The 18068-nt window shown below is 41.0% G+C and overlaps 1 protein-coding gene across 1 annotated transcript in view; it reads right to left on the bottom strand.

Moving 5' to 3' along the window:
• CRYBG1 (crystallin beta-gamma domain containing 1) overlaps nt 1-18068 on the bottom strand; it is a 141348-nt gene that overhangs the window by 94198 nt on the left and 29082 nt on the right. The window contains exon 2 of the mRNA XM_065401831.1: nt 8062-8197. Within this exon, the coding sequence (XP_065257903.1) occupies nt 8062-8197 (136 nt within the window). The remainder of the gene's footprint in view (nt 1-8061; nt 8198-18068) is intronic.

Here is an 18068-nt window from a genome sequence, read left to right as displayed (position 1 = left end):
AGAATTTTGCAGAAATTTAAAATTGTGTGCAGAATTTTTAGTTTTTGATGCAGAATTCCCACCAGAAATAGGCTAGCAGACTATAATTGCAAGGATCACCTCTGGAGCTTTTTTAAACTTGGCATTATATTAGCTACCTGCCGATCATCTGGAATAGAGGCTGATTTAAGTGATACGTTACATACCACAGTTAGTAGTTGTGCAATTTCATATTTGAATTCCTTCAGGACTCTTGGGTGAATACCATCTGGTCCTGGTGACTTATTACTGTTCACTGTATCAATTTGTTCCAAAACCTCCTGTACTGATGAAACCCACACATCTCCCGGGTGTGATACTCCGTTCCCTCTAGTGGCACCGAGACCAGTTAGAAATTAATGGGTCTGCTCTACAGCCTGAGCTAAGGGCCATGTAGCTTTTAGCTCATGCAGTAGAGGCTCATGCACGAAGCTTCAGGTTCAATCCTGCCCGCTGGTGACTGGGTCTGTCGGTGTTGCACTGACACCTCAATCTGGGACAGTTCCTCAGATTCGTCACCTAAAAAGAATGGCTCAGAATCTCCCTCACATCTTCTGCAGTGAAGACCAACGCAAAGAATTCATTTTGCTTCTCAGCAACTGCCTTATCTTTGAGTGCTCCTTTAGGCACCTGGATCGTCAAGTGTTCACTACTGTTGACTCTATATACTCCTGACTACACTTCTGGTCAGAGGCTGCTTCAAAAGAGCCTCTGCCCCACCCTATGAATCTGGTTTTGTCTATCACAGTTTCAGAACCTGTCTCATTTAGTTGTGGTACTGAAAGTTCCCCACAGCTTAAAGCACTACTGCAAGATGTACTGTTGAGGTGGTTTGGGTTCCTCCATGCTTTGGCTTTTGATGTTTTTTGACAAAAAAGTCTCATGAGGAGACAAATGAGTGCCCAGGTGTGGTTAGGTTGGTTGTCTTCCTGTATATTTCTCTGAGTGAGGCAGAAATCAAACTGAGGAAGCAGAGGAGGGAACCTAACATGGCAGGAAAATCCTAAACGCTGAATGACATCTCATCCTGAGAGAGAAAGTGAGGAAGAAGAACTCAGGAGCTAAACCATTGCAGATTTAGCCTTGGTAGTAACATATGACAAACGTAGTAATGTGACATTTTATTCTAATAAGAATCTGACATTGATCAGAATGGTCTAGCTTATGCAGCCGCACCCAGCTCAAGTGCAAATTGTAGTCCGCCCAATTACCTTTAGTTAAATATTCATCAGCTTAATATTGAGCCTTTGAGCTAAAGGCAGTGGTTCTCTTTACGTGGAAGGTAGGTGTGGGAACTCTCTTATCTAGACAGAGAAGCCACAGAGAGCTTTGAACAGACATCTGATCATGTGTCTGAGGGCTTGTTTACACTTGAAATGCTACAGCTGTACTGCTGAAGTTGCACCGCTGTAGCGCTTCAGTGTAGACAATGCCTACAACAACAGGAGATTCTCCTGTTGGTGTAGGTAATCCCTGAGAGGTGGTAGCTAAGTTGGTGGAAGAATTGTTCCATTGATCTAGCACTGTCTACACTGGGGGTTAGGTCGGCTTAACCATGTCACGGTGGGGTATGGATTTTTCACACCTGAAAAATGTAGCTATACCAATCTAAGTAGACCAGTCTTAGGTGGCACTTACCTAAGGGGATGGTGGTTAAGACATTGAGGCTGATGTTACCAGGTACTAGGGTGACGGTGACCAGGTGTCCGGATTTCAACCGGAGCACCCAGTCGAAAAGGGATTCTGGTGCCTCTGGTCAGCACTGCTGACCAGGCTGTTGACTGTCTGGTTGGCATTGCTGCACAGCTCCGCGCAGCTCCCGGTAAGCAGCCGTCATGTCCCCACTCTGGCTCCTACGTGTAAGCAGGGGTGGGGAACCTAAGGCATGCGGGCCGGATCCAGCCCCGTGGTTAATTTCATCCGGCCAGCAGCACTCCCCGCGGGGTAGGGGCCACAAGCGCCAGCTCATCCCGCTGCAGGGGGAAGCCCCGCATCTCCACACCCCCGCTCCCCACGGGGCTGAAGCCAAAATCGCCAGCTTGACCCACTGCAGGGGGAAGCCCTGAGCCTCCGCATCCCCCGGGCAGGTGAGTGACCTGCAATTGATTTTTTTTCTGTGGGTTAATGGCCCGTGACAGAAAAAAGGTTCCCCAACCCAGAGCCCACACCCCCAGCCAGAGCCCTCACTTCCCCCCCCATGACCCAACCCCCTGCCCCAAACCTGATCCCTCTCCCACCCTCTGAACCCCTCAGTCCTAGCCCAGAGCACCCTCCTGCACCCCAAACCCCTCAGCCCCACCCCAGAGTCTGCACCCTCATCCAGAGCCCCCACACCCCTACCCCATCCCAGAGCCCCCTCCTGCACTCCAAACCCCTTGGTTACAGCCTGGAGCACCCTCCTGCACCCCAAGCCCCTCATCCCCAGCCCCACATCAGAGCTTGTACCCCCAGCCGGAGCCCACACTCCAACCTCCTGCCCCAGCCCGGAGCCCCTTCCTGCACCCTGAACCCCACATTTCTGGCCCCACCCTGGAACCTGCACCCCCAGCCCGGAGTCCATACCTCCTCCCACACCCCAACCCCCTGCCCGGAGCCTCCTCCCATACTCCAAAACCCTCAGCTGCACGCCCCCAGCCCAGACACCCCTCCTGCACTCCAAACCCCTCATCCCTGGCCCCACCCCAGAGCCCGCACCTCCAGCTGGAGCCCTCACCCCCTCTCGCATCCCAACCCACTGCCTCAGCCTGGAGCCCCCTCCTGCACTCTGAACTCCTCATTTCTGGCCCCATCCCCAACCGAAGCCCTCACCCCCTCCTACAACCCAGTGCCCTGAGCCAGCCCGGTGAAAATGAGGGAGGGAGGGAGGGAGGGAGGATGGGGAGAGTGAGCGACGGGGGAGAGGGGGGAAATGGAGTGAGCGGGAGAAGGGGCAAGGCATGGGTGGGGCCTCAGAGGAGGGGCAGGGCAAGGGTGGTCGGTTTTGTGTGAGTAGAAAGTTGGCAAAACTACCAGGTGTTTGTAAAGTACGATACATGGAGGCAGGAAGAGAGTGGCTACTCCTAAAAAAGTAGCTTAGAACTAGGTGTCTTAGCTGGAGTTGTTAAGGTGCAATTGCCTCACTTTATGGTTTTTGCAAACTTTGTTCAAAGTGAACAGCAGGAACTGTGTGCATATTGTAAAAAACTAAGAAAGAACTCCCTGAATGTTCAATGTAATCATTTCATTCTCAATGAAGTAAAACCCCACTCTAGGACCAGGTAGGTCTAGACGGACCAAAAAATAAATATTTTTTTTTTCAGTCAAGTTAAGCTAACTCAATTGAAACTCCTCTCTTAATATCAATGTACACACAGTTTAACATGATGTGACCTGACCATTATATAACGTAGGTTCCGTGCTACTCTAAGATGCAGCTCCCTAATTATACTTGGCCACCATTTTGTCACTGCTGGGTTAATCTGACTGAAAAAATACTTGTTTTTATCCATGACATGGCCGTAGAGGGGATTTATTCATTAGGAGTGAGATGAGTGAATCAAACATTCAGGGAGTTCTTTCCTAGTCTATTTCGTTCACAATGAAGTACACAGTTCCTGTTAACTTAAAAAAAAATAGCAAAAAACGGTAAATTTCATGTAGAATAGGCTACAAAATGATCAGCTCAGGCAATCTTAAAGGTTTGTCTACATGAGCACTGGGTCTCCAATCAGGCTAGTTCAACTGAGTTAGCTTAACTCAAATGCAGAACAGCTTTTTCCAGCGTGTATGGTCTAGGGTCTAAAAAACTCAGATTCTACTTCAAATGCTTGTGAGCTGGGACAAATTCTGCCCTCACTTGATCTGTGCAATCTCACTGAAATCAAATAGCTCCTCCTGTGCAAGTCCAGTGAGCAAAACAGGGTTTCACAGAGGTACCAAAGGGCAGAATTTGTTCTGAAGAATCTTTATTACTGAGGATGCATGGAAAGGAAAAAGCCCAGCTTCACTTGCAGACTCCTGTAGTAGTTTGTAGAAATGAATGTTACTACTTATCGAAATTTGTTATTCAGTAGGATTTTCCTCATCCACACACTACTATTTGCACAAAAATGGCAAAAGGCCAACCGCCCTATATCTAAGCAAAAATTAGTGTTATTCTGAAGTGTCATTCTGAAGTCTCTAAAACATCATTAATTTTATAAAATACTTATTAATACATAATATAATAAACCTAAAGTAGAACCAACAAACTGAATGAAAAAAAGACATTCTATGATGCATTATTATTGCTAGTTTGCACATTAATTTTCAATGGATCTCCTAGTTACCCACATGAATTAGTAGAGATCTACTCTGTATTATACATAATGCATTTTCAGACCCCTAACCCTTGCCTTTTGCTTGTACAGAATTACACAACTGACACTTTCATCGGTACAAATTGGCAGCATGAAAAGAACAAATATTAGATTTTGTGATGAATTATTCTTTTTATTTATGAACTAGCTGACAAATTATTCAAATAACCTTCACTTTGAATCAAGGAAATAATTTCCCTAAAAAAAGAGAAGTATTTCCTGGAGTGCTTTGTGTATTAAAATTTATTCTAATCCCTATTAAGTTGCTGGCTTGAATTCCAATTTATTATGTATTACTGTTTGTTGGTTTTGATAAAGTCTTTGGCTTTGCCAACAACCATGGCAAAAAACAAAGGTGGGAGGTGAGCTTAATGGGTAAAGATATCTCTATCACTCTGTTCTCAGGGTTTAACTGGAGCCCAAAAAACAATAGTATGATATTGACTGATGAACTTGCTCTTTGCCACTTGCTTGCTTGGCTCCTTTTCCATGTACCAGGACAAGTGAGATCTTTGTTCTAGGACTCAAGGAGGCTGGTGTAGTTATTTTATATGCAATCAATCACTTGCTCATAGACTCATAGACTCATAGACTTTAAGGTCAGAAGGGACCAATATGGTCATCTAGTCTGACCTCCCGCATGATGCAGGCCACAAAAGCTGACTCACCCACAACAGAATCTTCCAGCCTGCGACCCCTGCCCTATGCTGCGGAGGAAGGCGAAAAACCTCCAGGGCCTCTGCCAATCTACCCTGGAGGAAAATTCCTTCCCGACCCCAAATATGGCGATCAGCAGAACCCCGAGCATACAGGCAAGATTCTACAGCCGGACCCTCATTTTACCCGCGATGGCCCGTTAATGCCTATTTGACTAAAATCACATTATCCCATCAAACCATTCCCTCCATAAACTTATCAAGCCTAATCTTGAAGCCAGAGAGGTCCTTTGCCCCCACCGTTTCCCTCGGAAGGCTGTTCCAAAATTTTACCCCTCTGACGGTTAGAAACCTTCGTCTAATTTCAAGCCTAAACTTCCCCACGGCCAGTTTATATCCATTCGTTCTCGTATCCACATTACTACTAAGCTGAAATAATTCCTCTCCCTCCTTGGTATTAATCCCTTTGATATATTTAAAGAGAGCAATCATATCCCCCCTCAGCCTTCTTTTGGTTAGGCTAAACAAACCGAGCTCCTCGAGTCTCCTTTCATAGGAAAGGTTTTCCATTCCTCGGATCATCCTAGTGGCCCTTCTCTGTACCCGTTCCAGTTTGAGTTCATCCTTTTTAAACATAGGAGACCAGAACTGCACACAGTACTCCAAATGAGGTCTCACCAGCGCCTTGTATAACGGAAGCAGCACCTCCCTGTCCCTACTAGAAATACCTCGCCTAACGCATCCCAAGATCGCATTAGCTTTTTTCACAGCCACGTCACATTGCCGACTCATAGTCATCCTGCTCGATTGTTTTGAGATTTTTTTAAAGGAAAATCATTGACAAACTGTTACACCAGCATCGTGGTTAACAACTCAGTGTAGAATGGAAAAATTCTGGTTATGGTTCCCATAACCGTAGCTTATATTAATATGATTCTAATCTCACTAATTTTCCTCTTGTGTGACTCCATTAATTTCAATGGTATTATTCCTGATTTATACTAATGTAACTGAAATCTGAATCAAACACACACCCCTTAAGTATATTAATGACATTTGAAGACCAACCTCAATAATACAAAACTGTTACATACACGCATGGGAATTGACTGATTCCTGCCAAAAAAATAAAATTCAATTTCTTGACTTTTGTAATTTAAATTACAATCATAACTTTGGTCTATCATGTCTCCATTTTGTTGTATAACAATTAAAAGATAAGATGATTGGACCTCCTTTGTAACTTTTTAGGGTGTTTCAGTTGCAAGGTCTTTTTTGTTTTTGTTAAATACAGGATTGGGTTCCATGTGAAGAATGAAATCCCAACGTTTTAACTGATATCCAGCCAGGCATTAACAACTGACTTGGCAGTTTTCATATCTAGGTACAGCAGTGTTCCAAAAAGGGAACAAAATATCAAAACTTGTAAATAGTAAACAAATACTTATTAAATAGTAAAACTTTATCACTCTCTCATCCTGCAAGACAGTAATCTGATATTTAATTTCACAGTAGCTGTTTTCTTTGAAGTTAGTACACTAAAATCTCTCAAAAACAGTGATGCCACAAGTAGAGACATTCTGTTCTACTCCAAAACTAAGTCTCAAGCTGGCTTTTAGAGCAATATTGATTTTATCCCCTGATGATAAGGCATGGTTTTGCTGTTTCAAAATGGGGCCGGGCAGAATTATGTATTTTATCTGTATGTTTCCACAGAAACATATATAGAAATAGCCTGTTGAAGACCACATGGGATATGTCGGGTTTTCCATCATTTGCAGTGTAAGTCATAACTGGATGTAAATAATATGCTACAACTCAAACACAAGTTATGGGCCTCATGCAGAAATTACTGGTGAATTCTTATGGCCTAGTGTTATGCCAGTGGTCAGACTAGATCAGGGGTTGGCCAACCTGTGGCTCCGGAGCCACATGCGACTCTTCAGAAGTTAATACGCGGCTCCTTGAATAGGCACAGACTATAGGGCAGGAGCTACAGGCGCCAACTTTCCAATGTGCCAGGGAGTGCTCACTGCTCAACCCCTGGCTCTGCCCCCACTCCACCCCTTCCCGGCACCTCCCCTGAGCCTGCAGTACCTTCGCTTCTCCCCCCTCCCCCCAGAGCCTCCTGCACACCATGAAAAAGCTGATTGGGAGGTGCAGGGAAGGAGGGGGAGGCGCTGATCGGCGTGGCTGCCGCTGGGATTGGGGGGGGGGAGGAGCTGATGGGGGGCTTCTGATGTATTACTGTGGGTCTTTGGCAATGTACATTGGTAAATTCTGGCTCCTTCTCAGGCTCAGGTTGGTCACCCCTGGACTATGATCAAAATAGCTGTTTCTGGCCTTTAAAAACACACTATGAACCTTAGATATATATTAGTACTACAACTAGGAAAATTCAATTTTCTTCAACTAATAGTCCACTGTTTCACTTCTGTTTATGGGAAAGTTAGTTTCTATGCTGAGCCAGATAGTTTTAAAATAAGTTATGACAAGAAAGGTATTACACAACCTTGACTTGTAATCTAGTAGCTGAAACATAGTTCTCACACTAGACAGAAATAATTAGCATCTTTCTTTCCACCAGTTTGCTGGCATGCAACAATACTTATGACAAATAGATGAGTAACACTACTGGAGAAAATGAACATGAGAAAAGCAAATGCACTCCCTACTTTCCTTCCCTGGAAAAGCTTTACCTTTTACAGGAAACAGTGCATGCCAGTTAGTTAATGTATTAGCGTAGGTGAGTGTCACTTTATTGTACCTATGTTATTTGTTGGCTTATACATATTTCATGAAAATACAATCTAAAAGGGAAAAAAGTTATATGGTCTGTGTATCTCTGTGGACGATCTCCTCAAGCCATTTCACACACAACCCCAGCAGAATTTATTCCCAGTTATTACAATGTATAATACTCATTTGCTAACTTGCAAGAGTTCACGAACAAGTTTTTTTTACAATAAAGTTAAGAATACATTAAATGTTATTCCTTTTTCTCCAAAATTGTCATCTCCTCTAATTAAATGTTTTTGATTCCCCCTTACCTTTCTTGACGTTGGTAATGAAGTTATAGATATTGAAATTGCTGAGGGAGTTTGAGAAAACTGGGGATCTGGACATGGTATTGAAGACAACTGGTTTTCTTGAGCAACATAGTGTCTATCTGGTATGTCAGAGTATCTGAAAGGAGAGAAAACATTGGGTATTTAATAAATGCTAATAAAATGAAGTCCAGGATATGATTCCACTGCTAAATTCTTAGGCCTGGTCTACATCTAAAACTTAGGTTGACCTATCTAGGTCACCCAAGGGTGTGAAAACTACATGTCTCGGGTGTCAATTTAACTCAACCTAAGCCCCCATGTAGACACTGCCTAAACCAACCTGCCTGCGCTGCCAGGGACGGGCGTGTGACCACTCTTGCGGCTTCCTTTTGCTTCCCTGTCAGAAGTCATTTTTCTGCGGGAAAGCAAAGAAATCTGCGGGGGACATGAATTCTGCGCACACGCAGTGACACAGAATTCCCCCAGAAGAAGTATGTGCACCTCTGGCAGAAGGAGGGAGGTCACCATTTGTGATTCAGGTTTGAAGTTTAGGGCCTTGATTAGGCCTGAGGCTGCTATTGGAACCTAAGCAGCTGTAGCCAAGAAGCTGTTTTATCACCTATTGATGAGGGAATTGCCTTTATTTCAGATGCTGTTTTCACCTCAAACAAATATCTGGGGATGCATCTTTAAGCCACTCAAATACTAGAGCTGGTGGAAAATATGGTAGCATGCGTACTGAATGGAGCTTCACACCAGGAGTAAACAATGTCAGATATTCAAGAGCTACACTTTGAGTTTCTGAGTGAACACAAGGTGATGGTTTAAACTTTTAAATCCCTGAGTGATTTAAAGACCAGGTTACATGAGAGATGGTCTCTCGCCCCATGCCACACAGCCACAGTTTAGATCCTCAGAAATAGTCAAGCTACCTTCCTTTCTTATAAACAGGAGGGAAACAGCTAGCAGGATATTCTCCCAGAAATCTTCTCAATTCTGGAATACACTTCCTGTCTTGGTCTGTCAAAATCCCAAATGCTTGGGAGATTTGCAACATGTCATGAAGGTTACCAAATCCTCACAGATGTTTGCAAGGCTCATCTATTGTCTCAGACACCCAGGGTGGAGGTTTTTTAATCAGGAGAAATGGGGGGCAAGGTGTTTATAGGAGGGTGAGGAGTTTATTACTTGCTATAACATGTCTGAATATAAGATTGAAAGGTTAATTATACTAAAGATACCCAGAGCATGGGATGGGTGCTTATCTGAGCCAGGGTACTGAGAGGGAGACATCTTGTTGCATAATTAATCAAAATTATAATAAAATAATAATCCAATCAATTTTACAGCAGTGGAGCTGGAGCAGAGGCAGAACAGCAAGAAAGGTCTTGGCAGTTAAACCCCAGTAGGCTTATAACCCCTGACAGCAACACCTCAAAAGAAGAGCTTGCTGAGCATTGGCCTGCTAAGACCAGGGTTGTGAGTTCAATCCTTGAGGGGGCCATTTAGGGATCTGGGGCAAAAAATACGTGTGGGGATTGGTCCTGCTTTGAGCCAGGGGTTGGACTAGATGACCTCCGGAGGTCCCTTCTAACCCTAATATCCTATTCTATGCTGTGGCATGACTTTGCTGCAAAGCATGAAGAAGCACTCTGTAAAAGTCTTTGAGAGGAGATGCGAGAAGCTTTACAGAGACAGAAGATTCTGTTTGCTAATAAATTACTACTGAACAACAGATACAGTGATCACAAGCCATTATATATAAATTGAAATAAGAGGTGTATGTTAGAGACAATACCCTTTAGCCTAGCAGTTCCAACCTTCCCATAATGACTTTTTTGTTTTGTAAACATTTAAAAAGAATAAAAGTTTTTAAGATAATAGAAATGAACACTTAAAACATTTTAATTCACATTCTGAAAAGACTGATAGTATACCTTTAGTTAAATGAATATTGAAAACAAAAATACATGGCAAACTGCTCATATAAAAAAATGGATCGTTGTTTTACTCATAAATTAATAATATATAATAGGCTGGCAACCTTCACAATTTTTATAGCGGTAGATTACCAGTTTACACCACTCGGACACCTACTGTCTGTTACTTAATAGCACAGTCTTCAGGCTATGCCCATTAGATCTTTTTTATATATGTCTAACTCCTAATCTGGATTGATTTTTATGAAACATGAAAGGAAACACATACACACACAGTTCCTACCCCTACTTCCTCAGGTTTGAATGTAGTTATAATTTGGAAGATATAAGTGAAGCTGTTCTGAAATGCTACAGAATTGGGTGATAGGCATACTAGTTTTGTAGTGCAAGTGACAGATACTTGCTATACTTATTTGTTTAAGGAAAACTAAGTAAGAGAGACAGAATTCTAGTCTGTATGATTCCTGAGTTTATCATAACTCCAAAGTACAATAACAACAAGCAGTCACAGTAAAGTCTGAACACTCTGTATCAAAACTCTGCCACCTAATGGCCAAATAGTAGATTCATAAATATATAACTTTTTACCTGCATTTTCAAAGAACCTAGAGACGTAAAGGGCCTATGGTCTCATCTCCCTGACATGGAAGGATAATTTCCTATTGGTCACTTGACAGTCTTTTGCCCATGGATTTTACAGGCAAAGATTTTTCTGATACTCAGCCTAAATGTTCTTAATTGTATATTATTATTCTTAGTAATACTCCACTGTGCAACTAAATAATTCTTCCCTCTGATTGCTGAATTCTCACTGTTTAAATATTTGTAGGAGTTAACCATGTTTCTCATGTAGTCCCCTCTTAGCAAACTCTTTAACTTCAATTGCTCCATCCTCATCTCTCATTTTTCTTGCTCTTCTCTGAATTATCTCCAATTTGTCAGTATCTTTCCGATAATGAGGTGCCCAGAGCTGAACACAAATTTCTAGGTGCAGCAGGGATGAAAGTAATATTAATCTCTTACCGGTATGGGGGCCCAGCTCCAGACCCCTGGAAGGGGCGGGGCCTCAGGGGGAAGAGGCAGGACTGGGGTCAGCCTCCCCCAGCCAGCCCATTCGCACTGCCTGGCCCACGCCGCCTGGGGCTCTGGCCTAAAGGAGGGCAAAAGGGGCTGTGGCAGTGCTTTAATGTCGGCTGCGCACGGGCCGGTACTGGCTTCTTTCTTGTATGCTATACTGGCCTACTTTCACCCCTGAGGTGCAGTCACATCAGACCTACATAGAGGACTATTACCTCCTTGCTCTGTTATACATGGCTTTGTGTATGCAGTTTAAAACTCTTTCTGTTGCAATAAAAAATTGCAAATTCATCTAATGTGCTGTAAATTGTAAATACGTATGACATAACACCATCACTCCACCATTTCTTCCCTTTCCATTTCTACTATGTAGATTGTACAAATCTATACTGACTTTCTCATTAGAGGAACCATCCCACCAGATTTCTGTTTATGCCCACTCAATCATAATCACCATCCTTTAGTAGCTTTTTTAGTTCTTTTTGTTTGTTGCCCACATGTTTTGCTTTGGTGTACAAATACTTTAGAATATTCATACACTTCTTTAATTTTTGTTTCAGAAGAGCTGCATCTTCTAATATTTGATTATCTGCTGATTATTTGAGTTAGTCAAGCCTTCCCTTTATCCCCTAGTTTAAAGTTCACCTAATTAACCCTACCAGTTACTATTTTTCAGGAGGCCAGTACCCCTTCTGTGTCAGTAGCGACCATCAAATCCCAAAAAATTGTCATCCCAGAAGTCATTCCAATGTTCTAAGTACCCAAAATTCTCTTCTCTATATCCTCAGTTATGATTTTTGAATTACAGTCATATAGATTTGTTATAAAGTTTGCCACTGGGTGGCACATTCACTGTGGTGCAAGATTTATCCAAACACTAAATAAATCCTACCCATGACCACTGTACCACAACCATGTGATTCCACTATCCCCCCTTAATTATACAATTGAGTTTAGGTGAGGCAGAGATAGTGAGTAGGTGTCTACAGTCAGATTTTTAGTTACTCAACTGTTCTTATAAGTACATCTGGATTTTTTTGTTGCAATTTTCCTACTCACAATATTGGAGAACAAAACATATTTTAACTGTATAAATAGTCTCTTGTAATGAAAACTTAATTATTCAAAAGTTTAATCTTTGCAGCTATCTAGAAAGTTTTCTACATTTACTATAATCAAATGACTTGACACAGAAGATATGACAGTTAATTGATACCCAATGTAGGAGTGAAACAAATTGGAGCCCTTTTTAGTATTACTACTTATTATGGTAGCATCCAAAGGCCCCAATCAGGGTCAGAGCCCTATAGTATCAGGCACTGTACAAATACATGCATAGATATGATCCTCCACCTAATGAGCTGACTTGTATCTACTCTTCGCACTTGCTGAACTAGATCATCATACTCTGGCTGTACTGTGCATAAATCTACACTCAACTACCCTTGGATATCACAGTAATAATAATCTTGAAATGTTTATGGTGCTCTATGTGGTCAAAGCATTGTATGAACAATAATCTTCACAACCCCTACCCCCCCTAGCTAGGTAGGTGAATAGCTCAACAAAACATATGGAAAAAATAAGGCAGTGAGGTGAAGTAATTTGACCAAGGAGAGAGGATTAAGGAGTTCTGACTCAAATCTCTCACTCATTCCTGTTAGTCTTAAAGGTGCCACAGGACCCTCTGTTGCTTTTTACAGATTCAGACTATCACGGCTACCCCTCTGATACTTGTCACTCATTCTTGTAACCCATGCTGCTTCTCCACGTTTGTTATTATTGACCCACCATGATTTGATGATATTCCTAGAAGTACCACCTTTACTACCACAATACCACATAGTAGTACTGCTTCCTGTACTCTTTTCTATCCATGGATCAAGTTATCCCCATATTCAGGGATATATCTGAAGAGATATTTGTGCATCAGTGACATGTCTCATAGACTTTAAGGTCAGAAGTAATGCTCATTTAACTTTTTATCTACATGGATACATTTATGAAATTCTTTCCCTCTGCAGTATTATTTGAGCATTGGTGTTTTTTTTATTCAAATTGATATCTGAAAAACTAGTATAATCTGAATTACTTTATTCTTTAAAATCTCCTGTGACTCTAATTATTTTTGCTTAGAGTGAGTCCCAGTTTCAAAAATCATATTCTACTGGGTATCATTTAATTTGATATAGTGCTCATGAGAAAGTGAGAAGAAGATTCACACTGCAAGGGAGCCAAAGTGTGGGCAGGTGCTGAGCAAGCCTATCACACCACTTTGTCAATGCACCAAAATCCTGATAATCAACGCCCTTTTATTTCAGTGCAGGTGCTCTTCTGAACAGAGATTATGCGATGAGCCAAATTATGTAGTGGTTTTATAACAACAAGGAAAAACAACTGGTGTTGTACTAACCAACTCAATCTCACTTGTGCTAAACCCAACCGAAACCCTAGTCTTTGGCAGAAAAACAATGAGCTGCCTGCCTCAAGAAAATAATTTACAAGACTCTGAAACAGGGAGTGCGACTTTATCTATAATTTAATGGGGAATTGTGCATCACAGCAATTGCAACTAAAGGATCATTACTACTTTTCTGAACTTCAGTAATCTAAACATTTAGCATACTTAGAAAATTATTCCAAATTCATACTAGAGAATTTAAAAATAGTCTTTTTCAAGATGCCACTATAAGTAATGGTACCAGTTATAAATCTAGAAATGGAAATCTAGCTTTCAAAAGCTATCTATTAAGATTCCACTGAGATTGAAGTGGAAAGGAAAAACAATTTATTACAATTGGGCTCTTTCAGTATGAGCAACTGTCCTTTCATTCCAGGAATGGATGGTTAACTTTAAATTATATATTCAGATTTTGAAATATGCAGTCTTCAGGGTACCATGATAGTAAGCAATATGAGCTATACTGCTTCTCTTCTTGTTCCCAGATTTTATAATGGATTGTTTGATTTCAGGTTTCAAGTAACTATATACGTCAGCCCTCACCGTTTCCCGCAGGCCCCATTGGCCTGGAACAGCGAACCGCCATTCAAGTTACTTCCATTCAAGTTGTCTACATATATCTATACTGAGCATTTTTGTGTGAAGATTGTTTGAATTGTACATTATCATTAACAAGATGACGATACCCTAAAACACAAAACTTCTGTAAATTTGGGCAGGCCAAGCCTGAAGCAAGCCTCATGTCCACAGGCACATAAACACTATGTTGTTCTGCATATTTGCTGTTATGTTTATAACAATTATTTTAATACAATTTCTATTTACCAAGCCTAGATATTGAAGACAAAATTATTATTGACATTTTCCCTTTTTTAAAATGTATTTTCATATTTCCCATAGGCTATTGGTCATTTAAAGCTAGACACAATGAGAGTTCCTCAACTAGTATATGATAGAATAGTGAGTTTGGAAAAATCTTGGAAATTAGTGGGTGCACGATGGGAGAAAACTCAGGAAACCAACAAACAAACAAACAAAAAAGCAAAGTTTGATTATATCATATCTGTTCAGCAATGGCCTTTAAGAGCAGGAGCTAGAGAGGAGAAATAAGGAGTTGTAGTCTCCAAAGCTCCATGTTTAATTTGACATTTAAATTGTCATGATTACACTTCAGAAGCAATCCATTGATGTGGATGACTCTGTTCACACTTCTCAGAGATATTGTTTCAGGCTGTTTGCATATACAAGCAGACATCTGTTTTGAAGGTTATCCTTTTATCTAGAAAGGCTTGAGGCTTTTTATATTTTTTAAAATTGAAAGCTTAGATTATGGAGCACAAGATGGCAGTCACCAGGAAAAAGTACTAGGTTGCTGCAAATTGGCTCAATTGGACCCCTGCTTATAAACGCTTCAGCTAAGAAGAGTCAGAAGATGGCTGCTTGGGCCTCTCATGCCCATATAACTAAGTAGAAAATTCTCAGAAGTTTATATAAGAAAATGGGTCCATCAGACTGCTGAGCATTTTGTAAAAAGGATTAAAACTCATTTTACTTGATTTCTCTTCTGTCAACTCCTACTACTTTGCTTCCCCGCAGGTCAGCAGGGTTTCTGTTGCCTAAATGTATAATTTGTGTGTTCATATTGTTTGTTGCATGCATACTGTGAGAATCCCAGACCAGCGCTAGTGCCCCAATTCAGTTTTGAAAGATGTAAAGAAAAATATACTGCAGTTACTTTGGGAAGAAAAGCCTTAATGACCTATAAGGCAGAAAGTAGGGGATGATAAGGAAAAGATAAAAGAGTAAAGGGGAAAAAATGAGGGTGAGAATGAGAGATGATGGCTGGGGAAGAGGAAATGAAAAAGGACTTTGTTTTTCAGCAGGTTCACAGCCCAATTTTTTGTAATTTAAAAATCTGAATGTTTCATTAATAAAATCAGTACAATTTAAGGATGCTTCCTGTTAACTAAATAATAGCAATATCCTGGATTAATAAACTCTAAGGCATTCAGAAGCATTCAATCTCAGGGACTATTTGTTATAAACATCTCATCCTTCATCCTCAGATTTTATTCATGCTAGAACACAGTAATTAGCTTCTGAACATGAAATACCACCTAGTTAATTACATTAAGTATATGGGATGGAGACTGTGCCAAATGGCTCTAAACTTCAGTTACGCAGGAAAGTAAACAGAGACTTTGCCTTCATGGCAAAAAAAAAAAAAAAAGTGTGCTTTACAGCAAGATGACTATCTTGGTGTAAAGTACTAGTGGATACAAGGCACAGATATAAACTCTCTCAATGTAGCTAGTCAAGTCCAATCTTATAACCCCACCTCTGGTTTATCACAACTAGCTACACTGAAGTAAAAACTACCTATGTCTCATCTCCACTAGGATTTTACAGTGAGATAGTTATCTTGGTGTAAAAACACACCTCTTTTTGTGGTGAAGACAAAGCCAGAAGCAACAAAATGACCTATGCCCTCTATAAGAGTTAAGTTGGTTCCTTCAGACTCACGCATTCTTTCAATCTGAGCCTATTAGAATTACCTCTGAAACGGACCTACTCGTAAGAAGGAAAGCCCTCTATCTATGGAAACCAAATTCAGATATAGCCCTTCTTGCCATTGATGTAAAGGTGTCAGTTATAAAATAATAAATTCTCTACAATGGGTCAAAGTGCATGTTTTGTTTTGTTTGTATTATATCAGGACTGCTTCCCATGTGAAGTTATGGAATATTGTAATAAGTAATTTCTTTCCTTCTTTAATAATTAATTTCCCAAACTACATCCATCTCTGTCAATTTTCAGAGGGTTCTTCCATTGTCCTTGTTCACTTGGGCAAACAAATGAATACTCCAGAATTAATTCATCTTTTCTGTTGCTAGAGGGCTAAGTAACATCTTTCCTAAATGAACTGTTCACTTTGTGAGTTCCTATGCAAAGCATCGTCTGTTGTGTAGTGTAGGTATATTTTTTGGCTTAAGACAGAGATCCACAATTCTGATTTAACAAATTACAAAATTAGGAATCAAATACATACAGAGATGAATTGAACATACTGGTTATACCTGTCACAATGCTATAGGAAGGATATTGCTGTTTAGGAGAGGGTGAAGAAGAGGGCTATGAAAATGATACAAAGTATTTAAATTATGAAGAATATCTAAGAGAGTTAACCTGTTCTCACTGGCCTGCAGCCATATCACCTTGGGCTATAAGTATGTCTAATCTAATAAACACTGTTTGACCCACTCAGCACTTAGCCAGAAAACCTTGAAGGAAAACCCAACTGGTGAAGGAAGTGGTGTTGGTGACTCATGAAGTGACACACTTCAGTTCTGTGTTATCACTGAATCAATACTCAGGCATGGTGCTAGATGGCATTGTACCGCTGAAGGTACCATCATTCAGAAAGTATGTAAAACTAAGATCCTCAACACTTGTGGTCATTAAAAGAGCCTGTCGGGGTTCCCTCCCCACTCTAAACTCTAGGGTACAGATGTGGGGACCCACATGAAAGACCCCCTAAGCTTATTTCTACCAGCTTAGGTTAAAAACTTCCCCAAGGCACAAATTCCTTCCTTGCCCTTAGTATCGCTGCCACCACCAAGTGATTTAAACAAACATTCAGGGAGGGCCACTTGGAGCCCTACCTCCCCCAAAATATCCCCCCAAGCCCCTACACCCCTTTTCCTGGGGAGGCATGAGAATAATATTCTAACCAATTGGTTACAAAGTGAGCACAGATTAACCCCCCTGGGTCTTTAAGACACTGAAAAACAATCAGGTTCTTAAAAGAAGTTTATTTTAAAAAAAGATAGAAGAATCACCTCTGTAAAATCAGGATGGAAGATAAATTTACAGGGTAACAAAAAGATTCCAAACACAGAGGATTTTCCCTCTAGGCAAAACTTTAAAGTTACAAAAACAGGGATAAACCTCCCTCTTAGCACAGGGAAAATTCACAAGCTAAAACAAAAGATAATCTAACGCATTTCTTTGCTATTACTTACTATTTCTGCAATACTAGATGCTTACTCCAGATATACTTAAGGAGATGTATTTTTCCTGCCCTGGTTTCTTGCTGACTCGAAGAGAACAAAACAAAGGCACAAACAAAAACCTTCCCCCACAGATTTGAAAGTATCTTCTCCCCTTATTGGTCTTTTTGGTCAGGTGCCAATCAAGTTATCTGAGCTTCTTAACCCTTTACAGGTAAAAGAGGAATTAACCGTTTACAGGGTAAAGAGGGATTTTATGCTACCCTTAGTTGTATGTTTATGACAGATCCCATGACATTATTTCCCAAAATACGGTTTTAATCCTGGTATCTTGGCCAAATACCAGTTTGAGTAATTTCAGTCCTTTTACGCAGAAAGAAATTCCTCCTGTAGTTTTAAATGGATAAGTCATGCTTCACTTCGTCTCCAATAACTACTTTGTAGGGAAACTGAGGCAGTATGGTTGACATGTTCTGTATCTTCCCTTGACATATATCTGCCTGTAAAATTCTTTGGGAT

Source organism: Emys orbicularis, chromosome 3 (genome assembly GCF_028017835.1).
Source record: "Emys orbicularis isolate rEmyOrb1 chromosome 3, rEmyOrb1.hap1, whole genome shotgun sequence".
In the NCBI taxonomy this organism is placed as follows: Eukaryota; Metazoa; Chordata; order Testudines; family Emydidae; genus Emys; species Emys orbicularis.
Note: the sequence above shows the minus strand (reverse complement) of the source record. Positions and strands in the feature narration are given on the sequence as shown.